At 40.7% G+C, this 23457-nt stretch overlaps 1 protein-coding gene across 9 annotated transcripts in view; it reads left to right on the top strand.

The window, feature by feature from the left end:
• Window positions 1-23457, top strand: part of FMNL2 (formin like 2) — a 271926-nt gene that overhangs the window by 149764 nt on the left and 98705 nt on the right. For all 9 annotated transcript variants that reach the window (XM_042473892.1, XM_042473866.1, XM_042473898.1 and 6 more), the window contains exon 2: window positions 11185-11268. In XM_042473892.1, the coding sequence (XP_042329826.1) occupies window positions 11185-11268 (84 nt within the window). The remainder of the gene's footprint in view (window positions 1-11184; window positions 11269-23457) is intronic.

Here is a 23457-nt window from a genome sequence, read left to right as displayed (position 1 = left end):
GTAGCTTTGTGTTGTTTGTTGGAGGAAAAATAACAAAAACAGTCCCAGGAAGGCAGTGACAAACCCCCTCTGAAGAAATCTTGACAAGAAATCTCTTTGACAGAAACGGGATTGTGCTACTCACTTTCTGAAAGAGAAGCACTGATAGGAACCCATTATTCAGAAGTGAGATGCAGGTCTTCCTGTCAAGTAGTGTTTTTCAGATTTTCTTTTAGGAACCCCTTTTCATTTAACTCATCTGCCTCAACCCTTCATCATGAATCACCCTCCATCCAAATATGCATTGCAGATGATTTGGGGACATGTTTCAAAGAAGAGACCTTGACGTATAAACTCTATAAATGGCTTAGGACTTAGAGTTTGGAAGAACCACATACATACATACACATGAATGTCTCTTCGAGTTGCCTATGGACTTATGGTGACTCCGTGAATTTCATAGGTGCTTTTGTACAAGGATTACTCAGCTATGTCTTCACCAGTTTCTTCCTTTGAAATATAGCCTTCAGCAGCTGGTATTCATTGGCAGTCGCCCCTCCAAGTACTAACCGTGGTTGACTCTACTTAGCTTCCAAGATCAGACAACATCAGTGCCTTTAGGGAATTGTGTGTATGTGCCTTCAAGTTGCCTGTTAACTTATGATGACCTCATAAATTTAATTGGGTTTTCTAGGCAGGGAATACTCAGAGGTGGTTTTGTCCGTTCCTTCCTCTGAAATCCTCCACAATCTGGCTGTTATAATCAGTTCAGAGGCCTTCCCCAGGGTGCCCCATCTTCTGAAGTCAGCAATACTTAACAGAATCTTTTTTGCCATGGTGGCACCATGACCACCTTCCTCATCCATTTGCTCAGGATCATCTCTGATTACCTTCAAGTGGGAATCTAAAACACCATTATTTATGCAGGATTTTTAAACAGAGTTTAGGACTCCTTGAATGTAAACTTTGCTGCCACTTTTTAATGTATATTTATCCTGTTCAGAGAGCATAGTGGTACTAGAAAAAACTTTACATTTGTTCATAGCTAGTAAACTAAAAAATACTCATGTATTTATATCAACATAGAGGAAGGAAAATTTTAACACAGCAATATTAATAATTAATGAAGGAAGCATAGGACTAAGAGAGAAGATAATGATATACTGTTTTGGCTGCTGTTGGTGTTCTGTTTTGGGCCCTTTTGAAGATAAAAAGTGCCATACTGAGGAAAGCTCTTCTAAAATGGCATCTCACAACCTGTGCAGTTCTGTTTTACTATGCAGCCTTTAAAAAATGAATGTTGAAAAGTAACTAGAGTATGTTGCTTGTTTACATTCATACAAAAGGTAAAGCGGTTCCTGCACATCACATGACTTTTGAAATGTGATTTTGTTGTTCCTAAATAACAGACAGAAAGGCAGTCTGTTCCTGGTAAGTGTATTACTTACTGGTTACCTTCATCAGTAAACTGTTGTTGTTGTTGTTGTTGTGTGCCTTCAAGTCATTTCCTATGTATGGCCACCCTAAGGGGGGGTTTCTTGGCATGTTTCTTCAAAGAGGGGTTGCTGTTGCCATCCTCTGAGGCTGAGAGAGTATTACAGTACTGGCCCAAGGTCAGCCAGTGGGTTTCCATGGCTGACTGGGGAATCGAACCCCAATCTCCAGAGTCATAACCCAACACTTGAACTACTACACCTCACTGGCTCTCATTCAGTAAAGCTAGGGTTTCTTAATATAATAATAACAGAGATCATTATTATCATCATTATCATCAATTTCTGATCCTTTTCTGCATTTTAGATTTGATAATGCAATCTGTTGCTTTAATTATTCTACTTTGAAACTCAAGCTTGACTGGTGTAGTGCATATGCAGTATCTATATTGTAGTTTCTATAACAGTAACAAAGAATGTATATCTGTAGCTTCAAGATTGAAATGTGAAAACCTGAAACTTGACATGCATACTAATGGGACCTCTAGGGTGTGCACCTTAGGGTTATTTTTTAATGTTTTAATGAATTTTAGTTAATTAAAATCTTTGTACAGAACCATCTTCAGACTTAACTAGCTTTCCCATGAATTGAAGCTGCAGTTTGGCCAAGAATTTTCATTTCTCTAGAAGGTAAGGTGTATCTAGCCTGTTCTATATACCCCCCCTCCCCATTTTGATGGCCCCTGAAATCTTCAAACAGTTTACAGAGAAGGAGAAAGAAATTCAGCTACTGTAAGGTGAGAGAGGAGAGTGAGCAAAGGAAAAGGCTGAATGAGCAATACAAGAAAAAGAGAAGGAGACATGAGTAAGAAGGATCAGGGCAGAACAAAAAAGAAAGAGCACTGAGATGATGATGATGATGATGATGATGATGATGATGATGATGATGATGATGATGATGATAATAATAATTATAAATTTATTTATAGCCCTCCCAATCACTAGGAATCCGGGCGGGTTGCAACAGTAAAAATACATTACAATAATGGGAATGAACACTCAGAAAGGGCACTGGGTCTTTTCATTCTTGCAAACCAGGATTGTTTTGTCGCTGTTTTGGGAGAGGACACTGGCCTTCACTGGGACTAGGGCAAGAGCCTCAGTGCAGTTTTGAATGAAATGAGAGTGTGACTCAGGATACACAAATTTAATCATCTGGTTGCACTTTATTTATTTATTTATTTATTTATTTATTTGTTTATTTATTTCAAGGATTTATTATTTGCCTTTCTCCCACAATGGGATTCAAGGCAAGTTACAATAATTTAAAAAGACAAAATAATTAAAAAAAAACCCAGAAGTAAAAATGTTAATTACAAAAGTTGAAAAATTAGTAAACATTATGAATATTAAAACATAAGTTAAATATGACTATAAATAAATAAGTAAATATAATAAATATAAAATTAATAAATATAGTTAAATATAGTTATATAGTTAAGTATAAATTATGGTTATATAACATATAGTTAAAGTAATAATTTATAAGACAGTCTTCCTCTTCCTGGCATCTTTTAGCTGTGTTAGGCTTCTATTCCAATCATCTCTAGATAACATGGGAATTATAGTCTAACATACCTAAAAACTGCGAGGGTGAGGAAGGTTTGGGTCTGACAAGAGTTGTACAGTGCGCCCGCGCCATACGCGGGCTTGAGCATACACGCTCAAGCCACGGGGCGCGCGCGGGGCGGAAGGGGCAGCGCGTCCCATTCAATTGAATGGGCGCCTGCGCCCGTTGCGCCCCCCTGCGCCGCCACGCCGCCGCGCACAAGCCCCATTGTTTCCAATGGGGCTCGAGCATAGGCGGAATTCACCTTACGCGGCGGGATCCGGAACAGATCCCCCGCATAAGGCAAGGACACACTGTAATCTAGTACATAAAGCTGACACTAATTTTGGGAACACTGTTACAGGGAGCAGGGTGATAGAAGTGAGTACATTGCCTTGTAAAAAGGTCGTTGGCCATTATGATATTGTCATGGTTGAGAGGCATCCAGATAAATTCCTAAGGAATCTTGGCATCTATTGATGCTTGTTTTGAAAACCAGAACCCATACGATACATGTCAATCAATCTTGTAGGGGTCCCTTAGTTTTGAAATTTTGATTTGTCATAATCCAAGTAGCCTTACTTCTCAGACTGAGGCACGAAATAGATGTTTCCAACCACATGAATACTTTCTGAAGACCCGTAGGCAATTGTGTTTCTTTGGCCTGTGTATCTGTATATGGTAAACATTTGCAAACATCACTGTTTAGGTGACTTTAATTGAGTTCAGAGCAGATATACATGGCAAGTGTGATTGATAGGATCGGACAGCTGTCTAGGCATCTGTCAGGAACAGAACAAGCGAAGCAAAGCTAAGAGAAGCCCAAGAACATATGAGAGACCTGAAGTCCTTGTTGTCTTTGTGAAGTCCCAGGCCAAACAGGAAAGCTTTTATAATAGCCCTACCTATCCAGGATGGCCCAGTAACCTATCTGGGCATGTAAGGCTAGCTGTGACTCTTATAGCATTTCCGCTAACAGGAAGATGTTCTAACCTGCAGCTTTGATCACATTCCCCACACAGGGCAGGTGTTTCCCAGATAGTCAAAACTTCCTGGTCTATGATAGTCATCATATTACTGAGTTTGATAACTATTTTAATGTCATGACTCCAGCTTATAAAATGTATTTTGAGGAACTGTTTCAAATTCTCTCTGCTAATGGCTTTCAATACACATTTCCCTAAACTGCAGCACTGTAGGTCTTTAATAGAGAATTCGAAGTACAGTACTTCACCAGACTACAAATCCCAGGTTTCCATAAGATGAAGCTATGGCAGTCTCAGTGCTGTATACCTGTTATAAGAGTGTAGTGGTGATACACTCTGTGATTCTTGAGAGAGCCCTGTTGCACTGTGTTTATGCCACCTCTTCTGATATGAACACAAATGTTTAGTCTATGTAACTAGAAAGAAAAGCATAGATCCCAGGGGCAATCAAAACACAAGCATGGGAATAACACCATAGGCATTTGTATGCCCTGTCTACAGCCCAGTATGTCAAAGGAATCTGTGTAGAGGGTGAAGGATTTAAAACCGTATGTTTGAGAAGATGGTGTAGAAGCCCCTTGAAGGCTCCAGAGGCCACAAAATGGCTTTGGAGGAAGGTACTGATTGAGGCCATCATGATCCCACCTATTTGCAAATTTACATTTCATTGTACTTTCCTTCATAGGAGAGGGGCCATATCACTCTGGGGCATAGGGTATTAACCCAAGGATGTACCGTATATACTCAACTATAAGTCAACCTTTGTTGAGTATATACTGAACTATAAGTCAACCTCATGTACAAGTCGAGGGCAGGTTTTGGCACCAAAATTATGGATTTTGATATGACTCATGGATAAGTCGAGAATAAAACTTAGGGGCATGCAACAAAGGATGTAAAAGTCTAAGTTTACTGTCTTCATATGGAAATGCCTTACTCAGATCCTTCTAAGCCCAATTCCCCATGACACTCTTTTTAGGGGGAGCACCAAAGAGGTACCACCACTGCCATTCAAAAAGGCCAGAGGCAGCATCGTGGTGGAAAGAGTTTAGGACGTTGGTGCTTCTTTTGGCTACCCAGGATGAAGTAAGCTCATATTTTTGCCACTCTAGTCAGAGAAGGAGAAGAGTTAAAATACACTACTTACATTGACCCATGGAGAAGTTGACCCAGCTTTTTAGGGGGGTCTAAGTTTTGACAATAATTTCTAGATTTATACATGAGTATGTACAGTAAATCACTTCCTTCAGTTTCTGTGAAATGACATGGAATGTTGCTGTTAGAATAAAAAAGTACTTCATTAGCATTTTAGTGACATTACAAGATCTCTCTCTCTTTTTAAAAGTAAGACCCAGTACAGACCGTTGCTGAGGCAGCCTGGGGCTGAAATTAGGGCTCGAGAGAGCAGAGCGTCCCCACGTTCCATGCTCTCCCCGCACCATTTTGGGTGCACGTGTGCCCACACGCCATGCACACTGATGATGTACCTTGTGCACCGTATCCAAACGGGGTGGCACACAAGAGATGTCATAACACTGCTCCAGGGTGCTAATGGTGCCTTGGCAGCGGCACAGAAAGGAGCTGCTTTTCGCAGCTCCTTTTTGTAGCAGATCATTACCTTGCCCATGCAGTTGCTGCGGCAATGATCCGGGGCAGAAAGGGGCACAGTCTTGCCATCGCTTCCTGCCTGTCTGTACTGGGCCTAGGTCTTTAAATGTAAGCATTTTGTTACACATTTGCCAGTGCTACAAGAATGGGTATCTTGTAACACAGAGAAGTAAAGTTTACATGGCACTGACAATCCCTGACTTTATCCCTTACCTCTTAGTATGATGGCTGGAAAACTGAAGTAAGAATTGATTTATAAGGTTATAATAGGCTAGCTAGTTAGCTAGAGGAATACAGGCAGTACAGAGTCCAGAATACTATGGCATCCCACTGAGGCAGCATTTTTTGAATTCCAAGACAGTTTTAAGGTTCATATGGTTTGCTTTTGTACTGATGGTTTTTTCTCATAATTTTTGGTTGTTGTCAAATGAGAGCCAGGATTTAATTTGCCTGGTTGTGGAAAATTTATGTGAAATTATTGCCGTTTCCCCAAACAACACTTTACTGTTCTTCCAAATCTGTTTTAACTACCTGTTGTTGTTGTTGCTGTGTACCTTCAAGTTGTTTCTGACTTGTGGTGACCCTAAGATGACCCTATTACAGAGTTTTCCTGGCAAGATTTGTTCAGAAGGGTTTGCCTTTGCCTTCCTCTGAAACTTAGAGAGTGTGTACACTATTTCAAACAAACCTATAGATCACTTTGTGTTTTTATGCTTAGCCCTGGCAGATATTCAGTATTTGAAAGATAATCCATGATCATAGTTCATTACGGATACTTTTCTTTCAGTAGATAAATCCTAGAGGTAACATTGGCCCCATGCAGACAGGTCAAAATAAAGCTGCGTTGAGTCACTTTGGAGGTATGCTGTTTAAATGATACATGCGTACTAAGACTCCATAAGTTACGCCAAAGCTGCGCTCCAGTCCTTAGGACTGGATCATGACTTTGGTGTGGCTTGAGGCATCATTTCAACAGCATACCTCCAAAGTGACCTGAAGCAGCTTTATTTTGGCCTGTCTGTATGGGTCCATTGAGCTCATTCTTTAAAATGGCTAAATACAGTCGACCCTTCTTATACACGGATTTCTTATACACGGATTCAAGCATACACGGTTTGAAAATGTTCAAAAAAAGTATAAATTTCAAATATCAAACCTTGATTTTCCATTTTTTATAAGGGACACCATTTTGCTATGTCATTATATTTAATGGGACTTGAGTATACACGGATTTTGTTATACACGGGGGATCTTGGAACCAAACCCCAGCGTATAACAAGGGTCCACTGTAATTGTTTCTCCTTGCAACTTGCATCATTTTCTGCCCTTCTCCTCTCTTGGTGTGTTGGCAATATAGGGCTGTGTATGTCTCTGTGTTCTACTTATTATTGTATATAATCATGTATAGATGTAGAAATTTTAGTGAAAAAATTGACCCAAAAAACCTGGGTCAGCTTATCCACAGGTCAATGTAAGTACTGTACTTTTAACTCTTATCAGAAAAGGAATCATTCCCTTCTCTGAATAGAGTGGTGAAAGGCGAGAGCTTAGTCCGTCGAGGGAACACCTAAAAGAACGGATACCTTCTACTCTATCTGCTGTGATATTGCTTCTGACTTTTTTTAATGTCTGTGTAGGAAAATGATTGTGGTGGCAAGTCTTTAGTACTTGCCTTCAAAGGAACACCAAGAACAATCAGGATTTGAAGGATTTGAGTAAGGCATCAGTATATCTTTGTCAGCTTTTCTGAATTAAAATCAGGTGAAGTTATCACATTAATGTTAAAGGCTATAATCACTGCTAATGTAGGAGCAGTACAGATGGATGGCTCCTTGCCGCTCATCTTTGCCCCGTGTCTGTGCTGCAGCATTGGCATGCTGCAGCACAGATGCGCTGTCTAAAAGGAGCCGCTGTAGGTGGCTCCTTTTTTGCGCCGTCATAAGGCCTATGATGCCTCTTCCGCCCAGAGCAGTTTGGGCTCTCAGGGTCCCATACGTCATGGTTGCACAGCCCATGGGGATGAAGCTGCGCAGTCATGGTGGCGCCCACACGTACTAGGGCTCGGGAACTTGCTGCGCTCTCCCGAGCCCTAGTTTTGGCCCCATGATGGCACTTCCCACCCGTCTGTAGTGGGGTGTAGTTACCATCTCTTATGCTTTGCCTTTTCATCCTTTTTGACACATGTGCACTTTCTTAGTCCCATCTATATCTGGTCAGCTCCCCCTTCCCCTGACAGCCATGATTCACTATAGTTCCCTCTTCATCCTTCCAGATTTAGGCCAAGCAGAAACAGCTTGCTGGAATTTTTATAAATTCTTGGGCAGTGTTTTCCTTTGCTTTGTCCTTTACACCCTTTTTACATACCCCTAAGTTTTACCCTCAACCTATCCATGATTCATATCAAAATTCTTGCCCCAAAACCTGCCCTCGACTTATACATGAGGTCAACTTATAGTTGGGTATATTCGGTAGCCTTTAAATCAGTCTTCTCCAATGGAGTCCTTCCAGATCTACTGGACTGAAAATTCCACCATCTGTAGCCAGATGTGTGATGTATATGTCTTGGTTCAGATATATTCTTCTATTCTGGCCAGCACAAGGTTGGGCAGTGACTATACTATACAGTGTATTTGTATTCGACCTTAATACTTTCCAAATATATTCAAAGATCTACTTTATAAAAGCTCATATTATTTAGTTCTTATTAGACTATAGTTGGTAAATCAAAAGGCAAATTGGGAAGTATGACTCCATCTGCACTGCAGAAACAATCCAGTTTGATACCACTTTAACTGCCATGGCTCCATGCTATGGAATTCTGGGAATTGTCGTTTGTTGTGGCACTAAAGCTCTCTGACAGAGAAAGCTAAATGTCTCATAAGACTACAATTCCCAGAATTCCATAGCATTCAGCCATGGCAGTTAAAGCAGCTTCAAACTGGATTGTTTTTGCAGTGTGGATGCAGCCTATATCATTTCAGTGTATGAAATAAGATTATAGAAAAATACACAATAGTATTAGGGATGAGTACATTGATGAGTCACTGATGCAGTGACTGGGGATGGTGTCTCTCCTCTCGTGGCCTGTCTAGAGTCAGTAATGGGCTGGATGAGGGAAAACCGACTCAAGCTAAATCCAGAGAAAACGGAGGTACTAGTGATAGGTTCCCCTGGTCCAGGAATGGTGGTGGTTCCACCTGTTCTGAATGGGGTCACGCTCCCCGTGAAGGACTCCGTGCACAGTCTGGGGGTGCTTCTTGACTCGTCCCTTCACCTGACTGCTCAGGTGAATGCGACGGTCAAGAGTACCTGTTATCAGCTTCGGCTGATTCGCCAGCTGCGCCCATACCTGGCCCAGAGGGACCTTGAAACTGTTGTACATGCTCTGGTAACTTCGAGATTGGATTTCTGTAATGTACTCTACATGGGGCAACCCTTATACCAAACTCGGAAGCTACAAATGGTGCAGAACATGGCAGCTCGGCTGGTCACTGGCGCTCCCAGGGCCAGCCACATAACACCTGTGCTTAAAGATCTCCATTGGCTGCCCATCCGCTTCCGAGCTCAATATAAGGCGTTGGTTATTACCTATACAGCCCTAAATGGCTTGGGCCCAGGATTTCTGAAGGACCGCCTCTCTCCGTACATTCCGCCTCGCACCCTCAGAACATCTGGGCAGCAACTCCTGAAGGTGCCTGGGGCCAGGTTAGCTTCTACTGCAAGAAGGACCTTTTCCACGGCTGCCCCAGCCCTTTGGAATACGCTGCCCATGGAACTCCGCTCATCTACCACCCTGGCCCAATTTAGGAAGGGTCTCAAAACCTTCCTATTCAATCAGGCATTCCCCGATTAAATATCCTGTGGGCCTCCCTCCTCGCTCGTGGCCGTGAGGTTGGGCTAAGGGGCTTTTTATTGTTTTTAAGACTTGTTGTATGTGTCTGTTTTTTAACCTTGTATGTTATTTGCACACTGGTGCACCCTGTAAGCCGCCCTGATCGCTTGGAAGGGCGGGATACAAATAAAAATTTTATTTATTTATTTATTTACATTGTATAGAGATAACCCAGGTCAAGTTTCCTCTCTCCTTATAAGATCATAGTGCGTGTGACACATTTCCAACTAGGAAAAAGTGTGCATTTTAGTGAAATTCCATGCCTTTATGTACTCATGTAGTACCTAAGAAACATTACAGAAATAACTTATTGTACTTTGGTTCATTTAGATTTTCTGATTTATCATTTTTAAGTGCCATATCTTATATGGCACTCAGTAGAAATGTTCTTAACTCTTAGATTCTTGAGGCTGTGACCTCTCATTAGGTGACCTTATGACAACAGAGGTCTTGTGTGGTTTGACAAATTATATTTAATTAACAATTTGGATAATTTGAATGATGGCATTGGTATGTTTCTTCCATTAAAAGTCTTTAAGAGGGCACATTACTACATTATATATGAGACTAGATCTAGGCTGTGAGGTAGAATGAGGGTTATGAGGTTAAACACACAAAGGCTCCATTCAGTATCACATAAGCACTTGAAGATGATCAGACCTTTGACTGGTCATTAATTTTGTCCCTCTGGATTTACTGGTAGACTTTCCCGATCCAGTTTTTTTGGGGTTAGATACCACTGCTGTTGTCCAGCACTTTTAAAAAACAAGCTCACTTCCTCCCTGTATGCCACAACTGCTTTCTGTTCATAAATATACTGCTTGTAGCTATAATTATATTAGTATTAAAAATTTGGAGGAAAGAATGACCTGTAAACTTGTTGAACATTAATTACTGATGTGATATTCTTGGGCTTCCTGTTGTGAAGTGATACAGTTGGGACTGAAAGATAAAATCTGTTTATATGTTGGTTCTCAAAGGTTTGAGTAAATTTATGGGTAGTTCCTGCTTCAAAAATGTTTGGGAAGCACAGTTCTATTATGAGAAAAGTTATGCCTGAAATGGATATTAGTTTGCTGAAGTTAATGTCACAATAAATCTACTGAACCTTTAAGATGTCATAGGACTCAGCTGTTTTTGCTGCATCAGATTTAACCACGAGACCCCTTTGGAGATTATTTACATTTTAATGTTATATACATAAGTATGTGCACTGCTTTAATGTTTGATTCATGGGTTGTGTGTGGTGTTTTGCCTTGTCCCCATCTCTGCATAATTGCAACTATTTACTGCTGGACAGATGGTACAGTAATAAATATGGCTGGATGGATGGAGTAGAGAGACTGGCCATGACTCACCCACAACTCTCCTCTACAATTTTATTTCAGGTGGAAAGCATAAAAATATTGACAAAGTCTGAACTGAATTTTGTGGGTGGGGTGATATTCGACCCATGTGTGTGTCCTTCCAGTTCCTTGTTTGCTACCTCTTCTTTTCTCTTACAATTCTTGCTTCAACCTCCTTTTTTCTGGAATGCTCTGGATTCACTCTGTTAATTGAGTTTTTAAAAGAAAACAGTTAGTGTAATTGCAACCATATTATGGTTCATTGGCTTCTAGTCCCTTTCATCCTTAAGCCTGTTGTGGTTAACCCTGTTTGTTTTCTCTTTCTTCACAGAATGCAATGAACTTGCCTCCTGACAAAGCAAGGCTACTCCGGCAGTACGACAATGAGAAAAAATGGGAATTGATCTGCGATCAGGTAACAGTGGCAATCAAGAGGCTTTTAAGGGTACTGAACTCTGTAATATTTGTAAAAGAGTCAGTTTGGCATAGTAGTGGTTTGAGCATTGGACTGTGACTCTGGAGACCAGGGTTCAATTCTTTGCTTGGCTATCGAACTCACTGGGTGATCTTGAGCAAGTCACATTCTCTCAGCCTCATGGTAAGGCAATGGCAAATCTCCTTTGAACAAATCGTGACAAGAAAACCCCATAATAGATTCGCCATAGTCACCATAAGCTAGAAATGACTTGAAGGCACACAGTAGCAACAACAACCATTTGAAATTTGGCTTATAGCTACTCATAGAGCTTGAAAAAAAGTTTACTTTGGGGGTGTAATATTTCTAAAATTCTGGGAGTTGTACCCAGAAAAATTAACTTCTCTGTACTCTCTTGTAAAGTACAGTAATAACTAGAGAAAGCTGAGCTGCACCAGGTCAGGCAGTCTGTACATTTAGCTCAGTATTGTCTATTCTACTGTGAGCAGCTCTCCAAGATCTCAGAGAGGTCCTTCCCATTAGATGGTACCTTATAATTTTAATTGGTAGTGCCAGGTACCTGCATGCAGAACATTTGTTTTACCATTTGATACTTATTTTACCTTTATTTTTCTCTTTTAGACTTTTAAAAGAGAGTGCTTGTGGTGCTGGTTGTTGTTGTATTTATTTATATCTCACTCTTTTCCCAGAACTGGGACCTAGAGCAGCTCACAACATTAAAAGAACAATACAGTTAAAAACATAGAAAGGTGAAACATTAAAACAGAATTAAATTGTTACAATATTACAATAGATTACTTATTAAAATAATAAAAGTATATGGTAGTTAAAAAGGTAAAATTTTAAAACACTTAAAATGAATGCACCCAGCAAACTAGGGCTTGGAAAAGTTACTGTTTGGACTATTAATAGTTACTTTGTACAGGTATGAAAACAGGCTTTTCCTACATAGCAGGAGGACTTCTAAGGATGGCCCTGTTTGTACAGATATATGGCAGGTGTTGGTCGCAGGATTTAAAGAACGACAATCCAAACAGTAACTTTTCCAAGCCTTAGTTTGCTGTGTGCATTCAGCAACACGAGCCGGACTCAGTTTTCAGACATCAAAGTGAATATTTCATGTAGGTTTTCCCCATCATGATCATGCATCCAGTGGTTATCTGGTAGGCTTACAGAAAGTCTCAGTCCTGGGAAAAAGGCAGCAGCTTTTTCACTGAGGGGAAGAGAAGTGGAAGCTGTAGAAGGCATTCTGCTCCTCAGAGAAATGTGTTACTATTGGAGATTATACTAGAGAAGTCATTGTCTGACTGAGAAAAAGGATCTATGCAGGACTGCCTTTTGGCTTTGAAAGTCACATGAGTCGTGTCAGCTAAGGTTCCAGGGAGATCAAATGGTAAATCCTAAGTAAAATCAGTCTTTCTGTCTGTGCTATAGAGTATGCTTGTTGCCTGGCTTATTTGATCCCTTTGCAATGTTTCTCTGGCATAATGTGTGATAATGAGTAAGCATCCTGAACATGGCACCCAATTCTGTACATTAATGAATTTTGGTTAGTTCAAAATCTCCTGTGGCTTCCCTACAGTTTTTGGGGAACAAAATTGCAGACAGTGATATGGGCTGCTGCAATGGGCATCCTCACAAAATGAAACCAATGCTGCATCCATATTGCAGAAGTAATCCAGAAACAACGAAATAATCCACTACTTTAACTTTCATGGCTCAATATATGGAATTCTGGGATTTATAGGTTTTTGTGGCACCATCTCTCAGAAAGAAGACTGAACATGACACAAAAGTACAGTTCCCAGAATTCCATAGCATTGAGCCATGGCAGTTAAAGTGGTGTCAACCTGGATTATTTTAATCATATGCTGAAGTCCTCTGGCGAACATTTACCCCAGTCAGCCAGGATTAAGTCGGCAACTGTAAGCTTGATGACTTTTACTTCAGTTGCTAAAATTTTCTTCAGAATTTTAGATGATGGATTTTAGATGTGGATCGTTTTAATATGTGTACATCTTATTTGTCCTTTTAAATTGATGTGCATCTTAAATTATGTGTTTTAATGGATGTTGTTCTTTTGTTGGTTAATTGTTGTTGTCCCACTTCCTGTTCTATGGGAAAAGGCAGAAATAATAATAATAATAATAATAATAATAATAATAATTTCTGCAGTCAACAGTGATCTGGTACCTTTTATATCTAGAGGTGTGGATACCACTCCTGATAAAGAAAGCTAAAAAGTCAATTTCTGTGTTGCGTAATTTGATTTGGTTCATTTGAGTCACCTTCTGGAGCATATAGATGAGAGTGATTTACTTTACTTGTTATAACCTTTTTATTTACTGATGAGATGCAGTTGATCTCATTGGGAATTGGTAGGACAGTCTTTAGGGATGGAAGATTTCTTGCCCGTGTAATATTACAACTGCTCTGAGTTAAATAGTAAAACCTTGACATTTCTTTGTCTGCAGCCGGGTGTGTGTGTATGTTGAATTCAAAGTATCTCTGAAAAAGCAAATAAAAACTGCCCCTTAAAATTATGAGTCTTTGTCAGAGTCTCTGTAAAGCAGAAGGGACTAGATTGGACAAGCTTGCTTGTCCTTAGCCGTTGTGAAGCACAGTCAGGGAGTTTATTCATAATTACCTGGAGGCAACCCAAGTTTAATAACAGACCCACCCACCCCTTCTCTCTCTCTCTCTCTCTCTCTCTCTCTCTCTCTCTCTGTGTGTGTGTGTGTGTGTGTGTGTTTGTATGTGTCTCCCCAGAGTGGTTGTCATATGGTCCTGGAACTACACAACTAGCAGCTTGTATTCCTTGAATATTCTATGCGGAACATTTCAAGCACTGTAGGGCTTTACAACTGCAATTTACTGAGACACTGTGGCAAATTGCTTAATCTGCTGTAAGTAACTCATTTCCTCGTAGCTGTTTGCTTACAGCACAGTTTAGAGCGAAAGCCACTATGAATTGTGAGTTTTGTCTTTAATTGTATACACTGTCAGCAGACAGAATTTAGGAAGGATGCAAGTTGCTATATGGTTGGGCTGAGTGAGGCCCTGCCATTCACACCTCAGAGTCAATTGCACTCATTTGCAGCACATGGCCTGTGCATTTCAGATAAAGATCTGCTGTCTTGGAGTCTGCAGTAACATTGATAGCAGGGCTTGGGGAAAAGATAGGTGAGAAATTCAATCAAAAGAAAATGACCAGCTGGAGGAAAGATTACTTGGGCATTTTCATATTTATGCCTGAAACAGTCAGAAAATGTTTCTGCTGGAAAGAAGCTATTAAAGAGTACTTGCTCTCATATCTTTCTGCCTTTCTCTGTTTCCTGATAAGGGTAGATTCAAATGTATCCAAGTCTTCCTAGCCTCCTCTTTACCAGCCTCTTTCACCTCAAGGACTCTAACCGTTAAGAATACTCCTGGGCTCTAGGAGGCCATCTGTGGTTGACCCTGTGACTTCTTGAGGGTCATTATCAGCAGGTGTAAATTAGAGGAGCCAGGAGGCACATGCTTCATAAAAAAGATTTTGATGTAGCATAGGTGCATGAAACTGTTATATCTCTAACCATGCAGTTACAGTGCATGGTTAGATTCCTCCAAAATTGGTTCTACATGTTATATATTTCAAATCTAACTTTGATTGGATTTGTTAGACTGAATTTTTCAAAAATCTCCTTGGCTGGTCACTTTTGTATGTTTTAATTGTACTTTGCTTTTAAATTGTAAGCCACTTTGAGTCCCAATTTTGGGAGAAAAGTGGAATAATAATAATAATAACGATAGGTTGCAACAGGGCTGCTATGTGAAGTTTGTAAAGGGAGGTGAAACTCTTAACCTGGATTTGACGTTGAAAAACCCACACATTTGTGATTCTACTAAGAGTGATGGCAGTTGCTTGGATGCAGAAATATCTTGCATAAGCAAAATACCATTTTGCAAGGTAGCCCCACTTCTTTGATTTGCCCTGCCCTCATTTGTGAACCCATGCCAGTTCGGGACTTATTCTACACAAAATTTGCATGTGGTTGCTTTGCACCAAAAACAGAATTTTCTGTGCAAGACACAGCATTTTCTGCATGAAAAAACAATACAAATGTAGTAATTCCTGCACTGAAAATGCTGTTTTCTGTGCAAATCAACCATGTGTGAATTTTACACAGAACAAATCTCCAATTACACCTTTTTTTTCCCTGGGCAGAAAACAACATTTTCTGTGCAGGAATTAATATTTCTGCATTGAAATATTATTTTTTACACAGAAAACGCAGTTTCTTGAGCACAAAATCCTATTTCAGTACTAAACAATGAAATGCGAATTTTGTACACAATAAGTCCTGAACTGCAAAGATTCTCATCAATTCAGGATTCTTCTCATCAGGGTTTTTCAATACTAAAAAAATGTTTTACAACCCCTTTTTATATTTTTGAATATTCTTTTCATCCCTACTCTGTGTAGAGTTCTACTCTACATCTAAATCTGATCACATAGATATTTATTGTTGTGTGCCTTCAAGTTGTTTTCAACCCATAGCAACCCTAAGGCAAACCTATCACAGAGTTTTCTTGGAAAGCTCTGTGTGTGTGTGTACGCATGCATGTGTACTGATTATGATAATCCTAATTTTCATTTCAAAGGCGGGTTACAGACTGCCATTAGGGACATCCTGAGGACGTCCCAGTTTGAAAAAGGGGCATCTCTTCTAGACGCCCCTACTCCTATTACAGACAGAGTCCGTAACAAATGGCGGCGCCCTGTTCATACAGGCGCTGCCATATTGCCGTAGCGGACGCTCTGCGTCTGCACGTGGCACTCCAGAAGTGACGCCGTGAGTGCGCGACTAGCGCCTCGCGACATCTTTCCCGGGGCCCAGGAAGGAGCGCGATTTCCGCGCTCCTTCCTCGGAGCGTCCGGGACCCGTGTGGTTTGGACGCTGTGGCTCCCGGATGTTGCAAGCGGTGGCAGCAGGAGACCGCCACAATCCAACGGTCTGTAACGCGCCCAAGTCTCATATTTTGCATCCTGTTTGTGTCACTGTAATGTGTTCTGGGCTACTTTTGAAGAGTGTTCAGAAACTTTGTCTGAAGAGCTGTAGCCAAATGATTAACTGGGGCTGGCTACATCAACAACAACAACAACAACAATAATAATTTGCAATAGCTCTGCTTTGCTGCCAGTCAGTTTCTAGACATTGATGTTGTTGTTGTTTACCACCTGTGAATATCTGTGAAATTAAAAGCAAGGCCATTAGAAAGTACAACAACAGATCCAGACAGTTCAACACATTATTAAAAACACCTTCTTCATGAGCAAATTTCAGAGCCTGGGACTAGCCACCAAGAAGGCTCTCTCCTGTGTTCTTCTCCTGTGTTTCCATCAGATGTGCCTGTGAGGTTGTTGGATTGCAGAGAAGGGGACTCCCCAGAAGATCACAGAACACAGGCAGGTTCATATGTGGAGATACAGTCACTCAGATAGCTGTGGAAATAAGCCCTGTAAAGCTTGCTAATTCAGAGCCAGCACTTTGAATTAAACACAGCAACAATAACCCTAAGACAACATTTTAAAACTAGCATCAAAGCAGGTATTTACATACTTTAGATGCCTTGCCAAGGTGTGGAGCTAAGGGGGAAGGTTTTGTTATTGCCACTTGAGTCCATGGAATAGTTTCATTCCACATAGTGATTTTCTTTTTCGTAGAAAGAAGCACTTTGGAATGTGAGGAATTTCTGTGGTGGATGGACATGGCAATTGGATTAGATGTGTGAACAACACCTGAGCTATAAGACGAGAAACAGCAGATTATCCTTGCCCATTTTTGATTACAAATTTTAGTCTGCAAGTCAGATCTCAGTGACTTGAATGTTAGTACGTAAAGTGCTGATGTGGTTCAGGAATCATATGAGCACTGCGTCCTCTGAGAATTCCTTGGTTTGAACTGGTGCACTGTCTTGGATATTTGGGGTTTGGTAAGGGTTTGGTATGAGGGCAACAATATGAGGGGTTTCTTAGATACCTGTTTCAAATCTCTTTTATGCCCCCTACTGGGTGGCAGAAACCTGGGAGTGCAATGTCAGAGAGGGAGAATGGTTGGGACATTTTAATCCTGGAGATGGTGGGAGTGATCTCAATCTTTTGAACTGTGTTTGGCTGTCAATTGAACACTTTAATATGTTTGTCCACTAGGCTCTTTGAGCAGGAATTCAAATGGAAAGGAAGTTGGGTTGAAATTTGTGTATGCCCAAGTAGAATTCTAAACCAGACCTATCTAGGTCAGGTCTAAGACCACCCTGTGTCAATTATTCATACCTGTTCTACTTCCCACCTATTACACTGTATGTGACATTTCCTTATTAAGATATAAACAGGAGGAACATTTGTTAGTAAGGTCTTTGGCAAAGAGTCATGGACAACACTAACAGCAGCAGAAGAAGATCTCAAACTAGGCAGGCTAAAATAGAAAATAATAATGAGAGCAAAGCTAGATATTAAAACAGGGGAATCATGCAACCCTCTAGCATGTTGTTGGACTGTATCTCCCAGCAGCTCTAGCCAACATAATCAGTGGTAAGAAATGCTGGGAAAGCTGGGAGCTGTAGTCTAGCGACATCTGGAGGACCACATGATTCTGCCCCCACCTAATCAGAATAATCAAGTATGTAGTTTACTGGCAACATTTACATATAGGACCTCCAGCTATTAAGAGTCTGCTTTTTGGGGGGTTGCCTGCCTACCTGCCTGTTTGATGGCTGCTGCGGGCCTCTGACTCTTATGAGGCAGACCATGAGGAAGCTGGTGGAACTGGACAATGGAGTCTAGGCTCCCAGCTATCCAGAAACACCAAGGATTTGTAAGCTATGAGTAAGATTAGAAACATGTACTAGTCAGTGGCGTTAGATTTTTGGTTTGCTTTATTGGTTTGGCTGAAATGATTGCACTGTGTAACTTAGGGCCTGGACAGATGGGCAGCATCCAGCCGCCCTTTTAATGGCTGGATCGGCGCCACAGCAACTGTATGCTGCAGCACTGATCTGACCTCTAGGGAGGACAAAAAGGAACCGGATAAGGGCGTTATAGCTACGACCGCACGGCTTCCTGATGCCCTTTTGGTGCTGCATCTTGTAGATGCAGCGCCAAGGCCGCTCCATGATGCCGTGCACAGCCTAGAACAGGGGTAGGCAACCTTTTTGAGCCGGGGGCCGGGTTGCTGTCCCTCAGACAACTGAGGGGCTGAACTCAAAATAGCGCCCGGAGTGGCACAGAGGTGGCAATCGGTGGCAGGACCGGGCTGGGGCTGGTCCCAAGGCCTCGCTGGGCCAGATCTGGCCCGTGAGCCGTAGGTTGCCGACCCCTTGCCTAGAAGGTCGTGTGGGATTATGATGTGATGGGCTCCACCTACAGGCCAGCACAAAGTGCTGGTCTGTAGAGCCCCTTACTTTCTATATTTGTGCCTGGAGGACAAGGTGATCCTGCATGTAATGATATCCTTTTGTTCTAGAACTTCTTTAGTTGGAATAAAGCTTTTCTTTAAAGTACTCTGCCTCTTACACTCTTTTTTCATGTGTCTTTAGCTTGGCTTGTTCTTTCCTAGGTTGGCAAGGAAAAGTATTAGTGGGATTCCCCAGCAAAGTCCTGATATGTTGTTAAGGGAGGAACAGAAAATTCATCAGGTAGTGGCAGCAACAAGGTTTGTTTTAGATAAAAAGGTGGTCTCAAGGGGTCCCATCCAGCTTAGCAGGAGAGGAGGGTAATCAAGAGAACCATAACATGATGGCGTCTGTGTTCTCAGAACATTATAACATGGTGTTACTCTGCAGCTCCCATCCAACTTCACTTTGGTTGATACGCCAACTGTGACCCTACCTGGGCCAAAGGAACCTTGAAACTGTGGTACATGCTCTGGTAACCTCTCGCTTAGATTTCTGTAATGCGCTCTACATGGGGCAACCCATGTACCAAGCCCGGAGGCTTCAGCTAGTACAGAATATGGCAGCCAGATTGGTCACTGGTGTTTCCAAGTTTGACCATATAACACCTATTCTGAAAGATCTACACTGGCTGCCTATTCGCTTCTGAGCACAATGTAAGGTTTTGGTTATTACCTATAAAGCCCTACATGGCTTGGGCCCGAGTTACTTGAGGGACCGCATCTCCCCATATAATCCGCCCCGCACACTCAGAACAACCGAGAAGAACTTGCTGGAAACCTCACCTTCTAAATATGTTACTACATCCCAGAGGGCCTTCTCAGTAGCGGCTCCACAAATCTGGAACAGTCTTCCTGAGGAGCTCTGCCTTATCACCCCCCTGGAAACATTTAAAAAGAGGCTTAAAACCTTCCTCTTCTGTCAAGCCTTCCCCTCTGGAAAATGAAGTTGTGTATTTCAATCCCATTGACTCTCTGCCTCACCCTATTGAATGATTGTTTTAGATTTGTATAGTGTATACTGTATTGTGTTACTGTTTTTTATCTATTTTTATTATGTGTTTGTAATTGGTTTTAGTTCTGTGTAAACCGCTTTGATCTTTTGGAAAAGTGGTATATAAATAAAATTTATTATTATTATTATTATTATTAATGCTTGTAAGGTTGATGGGACTTCCAGATGATGGAGCGTTTAAATTGTAGCCCTTTTGTTTTCCTTTTGTTTCTACTACCTTTTTTAAAATCAAAGAACAAAATCTGTTAAGAAAGAAATATGGAACAGTGGCACAGTACCTTTGCTTTTAAGCAGTAGGACCCTTCTGTCTAAAACCACCCTTTATGCAATTTTTCCTCACTGAAGCTCACAGCTGATAAGCATGAAAAGAGAACTTTTGTTTAATTTTTTAAAATTTAAAATTAAATTAAATTTTTAATTTTTAAAAATGAGGGGCAGCATGTCATCTTCCCCTCTCCTACTGTGTGTGGAGGCCCACCACATGAATGGGAACCCTTCTTTTTCAAGGTTCCTGATTGTGCAGAGAGCCTCCACAGATAAAGGGGGCTCACCTCTTCACACTAGTTCCTTTTGGGAGAAGAGCAATTATAGAAAGGTTATCCCATTTTGGGAGAAAGGCGGTATACAAATCCCATAAATAAATAAATAAATAAATAAATAAATAAATAAATAAATAAATGTGTGTTGATTTACAATGGGAAACAGAATTACTTATCAGGGCTAGTGTAACCATCCAGTAAGTACGGTATATATTAAGAATATAGCCTGAATGAATGTTTCCATTAGGCCCGGATTGCTGTTTAGCCAATTGGACCAAAGAAAAAGAAAAGGTGTGGTGCCTGTCTCCTTCTGCAGTTGTTAATCTTTCTATATCAGTGTGCAGGATATGCTGAAATCAGATGCTGCTCTCATTTCCTGTGGATGCTATTCTTACAGAGGCAGACTTGAGGGACTGTCAGACTTCATGAGAAGTGTTTTACTTTTACCTTAGAAACAGATTTTCTTAGAGACAGGGGAATCCTAAAGAAGCTTAGAGTCTTCATATTAAAGTTGGCTGAATATTTAAACATAGTCAAAATGCTTTGGGGTAAAGCATTTCAGTCTGGTACTGTGTAGCAAGTACTGTGTAGTAAGCAAGGCACAAAAATGCAACTCCAAATAAAGGAGCAATACACATTTACTTGTGAAGACTGTCAAATTAAATGAAGAAGTTTTCTGTTGGACTAGGCACCACAGTCAGCCCCCCATATCCATGGATTTTACATCCACAGATTCAACTATCCATGGGTTGAAAATATTCTGTCCCCCACAAATTTTGGTTTCTACGGTAGTTGGGGTGTGGTGAGGTGTTCCTAGAACCAAATCCAAGCAAATATCTGAGGCCCACTGTACACTGTATTACAACTGAAAGCACAATGGGATGTCATCTGTAAAACAATAAAAGTATTAAAATCTTGACCAAATAAAAAAGAAAGGAGGAGACACTGGCAGATAGGTTTTTGGATTGTGTCTAAGAGTAAAAAGTACAAGAATAGAAAATGCTCTATCCCTGGTAGCCCCCTGCCTAATTCCATTAGATAGAAGGTGGATCTGTTTACTTTTGTTTGTATGGTAGAAAGAATAAGTTATTTCAGCTGAGTTTTCTGATGCAAAGCAGTATGGGAGGCCTCAGTGACAAGGGATTCACAGTCTAAATTATGTTGGTTGAAGAACACAAAAGAAGGGAAGAGACAAAAGCAACAACTAAGAAAAAGGCAGAGGGATAGAAAAAATGAGAGAGTGATTAATATAGCAGCTCTGTCTTATTTTAGTAAACATATGATTCTGTTTAATTACTAAGAATGCTGATTGACCCAGTACACAAGTTCCCACACATTGCCCTCGAAACATCCAAAGCTGGCAGCCACATTTTGATCTGTGTTCAGTCTAAATCTTGACAGCATTTAACTCAAATCTGGATTTTATTTAATACAGAGAAGATGAAGTGTATCTCTTAATTTGCTCCTTGTCATGTAGTAGCAGTGTGGTTGAGGCTCACTTGTTCAGTACCAGCCTCTTATTATTCTTTCACCCTGAACATACAGTGGTGCCTCGGGATACGAAATGCGCGGGTTACGAAATTTCCGGGATACGAAAAAGTTGGATTGGCAAAAACTGTTTCGGGTTACGAAATATTTTTCGGGTTACGAAATTCATTTCGGCGCGAAATTCAAATGCTATAGGCTTCCAGCGCTAACGGAAAGCTATTTCGGGTTACGAAATTTTCGCGTTACGAAAGGAATGGCGGAACGAATTAATTTCGTAACCCGAGGCACCACTGTACATTGATTGTTTTATATATGGTAGTGATGATCTTGGCTGAATGAGTAAGATCTGGGGTTGCATCATAGCTTGCAGAATTTTTGCTGACTGTCTACTTATAGACAAGCAACCCTTGGGTTTTTTGTTTGTTAGCTTTTTATCTTTTCCATGCTAAGGGCATAATTACTGTGACACTGTCTGTAGTGACCTTCTCCAAACACCATATTTGCTGGAGCAGCTCCCACCATAACCAGGCTGGGGAAAGCAGTCTACATGCTCTTGTACTGAGATATTCAAGAGCTGATGACAATATTTTCTCTCCCCTTCACTTTACTTCATACTCTGAACTGTTGATCTGTTAAAAACATCTCTGATTTAGACAATCTGTAAACAATTTATCAGGGTTAATGCTGGGTGGTAGGTAGATGCAGCATGGCCTTGCATAGCATGGCCAAGCAAGGTTTGTCTCATAAGACCATGAGTTGCAGGTGTAGAATGTTGCTGAAGATACACTGAAATACCAGTGCATTTAGTTAGAGTTTCCTTGTATTGGAATGAATTAGTCTTGTATTTGGGTTTCAAATCCTAGGTTACTCACTAACTCCCTCTAGCCTACTTCATAGGATTGCTCTGCCCCCAAGGTTATCTCTATGTATATTGGCTTGATTTTCCTAAAGAAGGAAAGGTGTGATACAAATGCAGTAAATTAATAAATCATATTGGATGACTCCATTTTGAAGATGATGAGAATTAGCAGTGTTTACAATTCGGATTTGCTTGAGAATCAATGAGAATTCAAAACAATGAAGGTATGCCATTTCTTTCAGCATAGGACATTGAGATTGAGATGTGTGTATTAAAACTTCTGCTATTTCACACATAATCTTGAATTACAAGCAAAGAAAAATCTTGAACACAGTAAATCTGGGGCCACCCTGGCCTGCTAAATGCATTTATTAAAATATCTCTCCTTTTATTTGAAAGCTGAGAACAAAGTCTTTTGTTGCTGTAGAAAGAAGTCTTTTATTATACTGTACATTTAAGTATCACTTTGTAATATGAACACTGAAAATGGGAAATCAGTTCAGAACATCCTAAGCCTGTTTCCAGTAATTCCAAATACAACATGTTGAGACAATTTGAAGTCACCTCTTACCATTCTAGTCACTTAGCTCAAATCTCATCTTTCTTCTCATTTTTCCAAATGACAAGCCCTTGAATTGTTCTTTGACTACTAGTTAAACAATTTTCAAATAGGTCACATCTTAACTCAGACTTGGAGTTTAATCTGCTTGCAAGTGTATGTCTGGAAGTGTTATTGGTCTGCATTCACTGTAGATCCCAAGAGTGTATTTATTAGCAGCAATTGGAAGACTCCAGCAAAAGCCAGGGCTTCTGGAACTCTTTATTGGGAAGCAG

The sequence above is a fragment of the Sceloporus undulatus genome, chromosome 1 (assembly GCF_019175285.1).
Source record: "Sceloporus undulatus isolate JIND9_A2432 ecotype Alabama chromosome 1, SceUnd_v1.1, whole genome shotgun sequence".
In the NCBI taxonomy this organism is placed as follows: Eukaryota; Metazoa; Chordata; class Lepidosauria; order Squamata; family Phrynosomatidae; genus Sceloporus; species Sceloporus undulatus.
The sequence above is the reverse complement of the archived record's forward strand: the minus strand, read 5'-3'. Positions and strand labels throughout refer to the sequence as shown.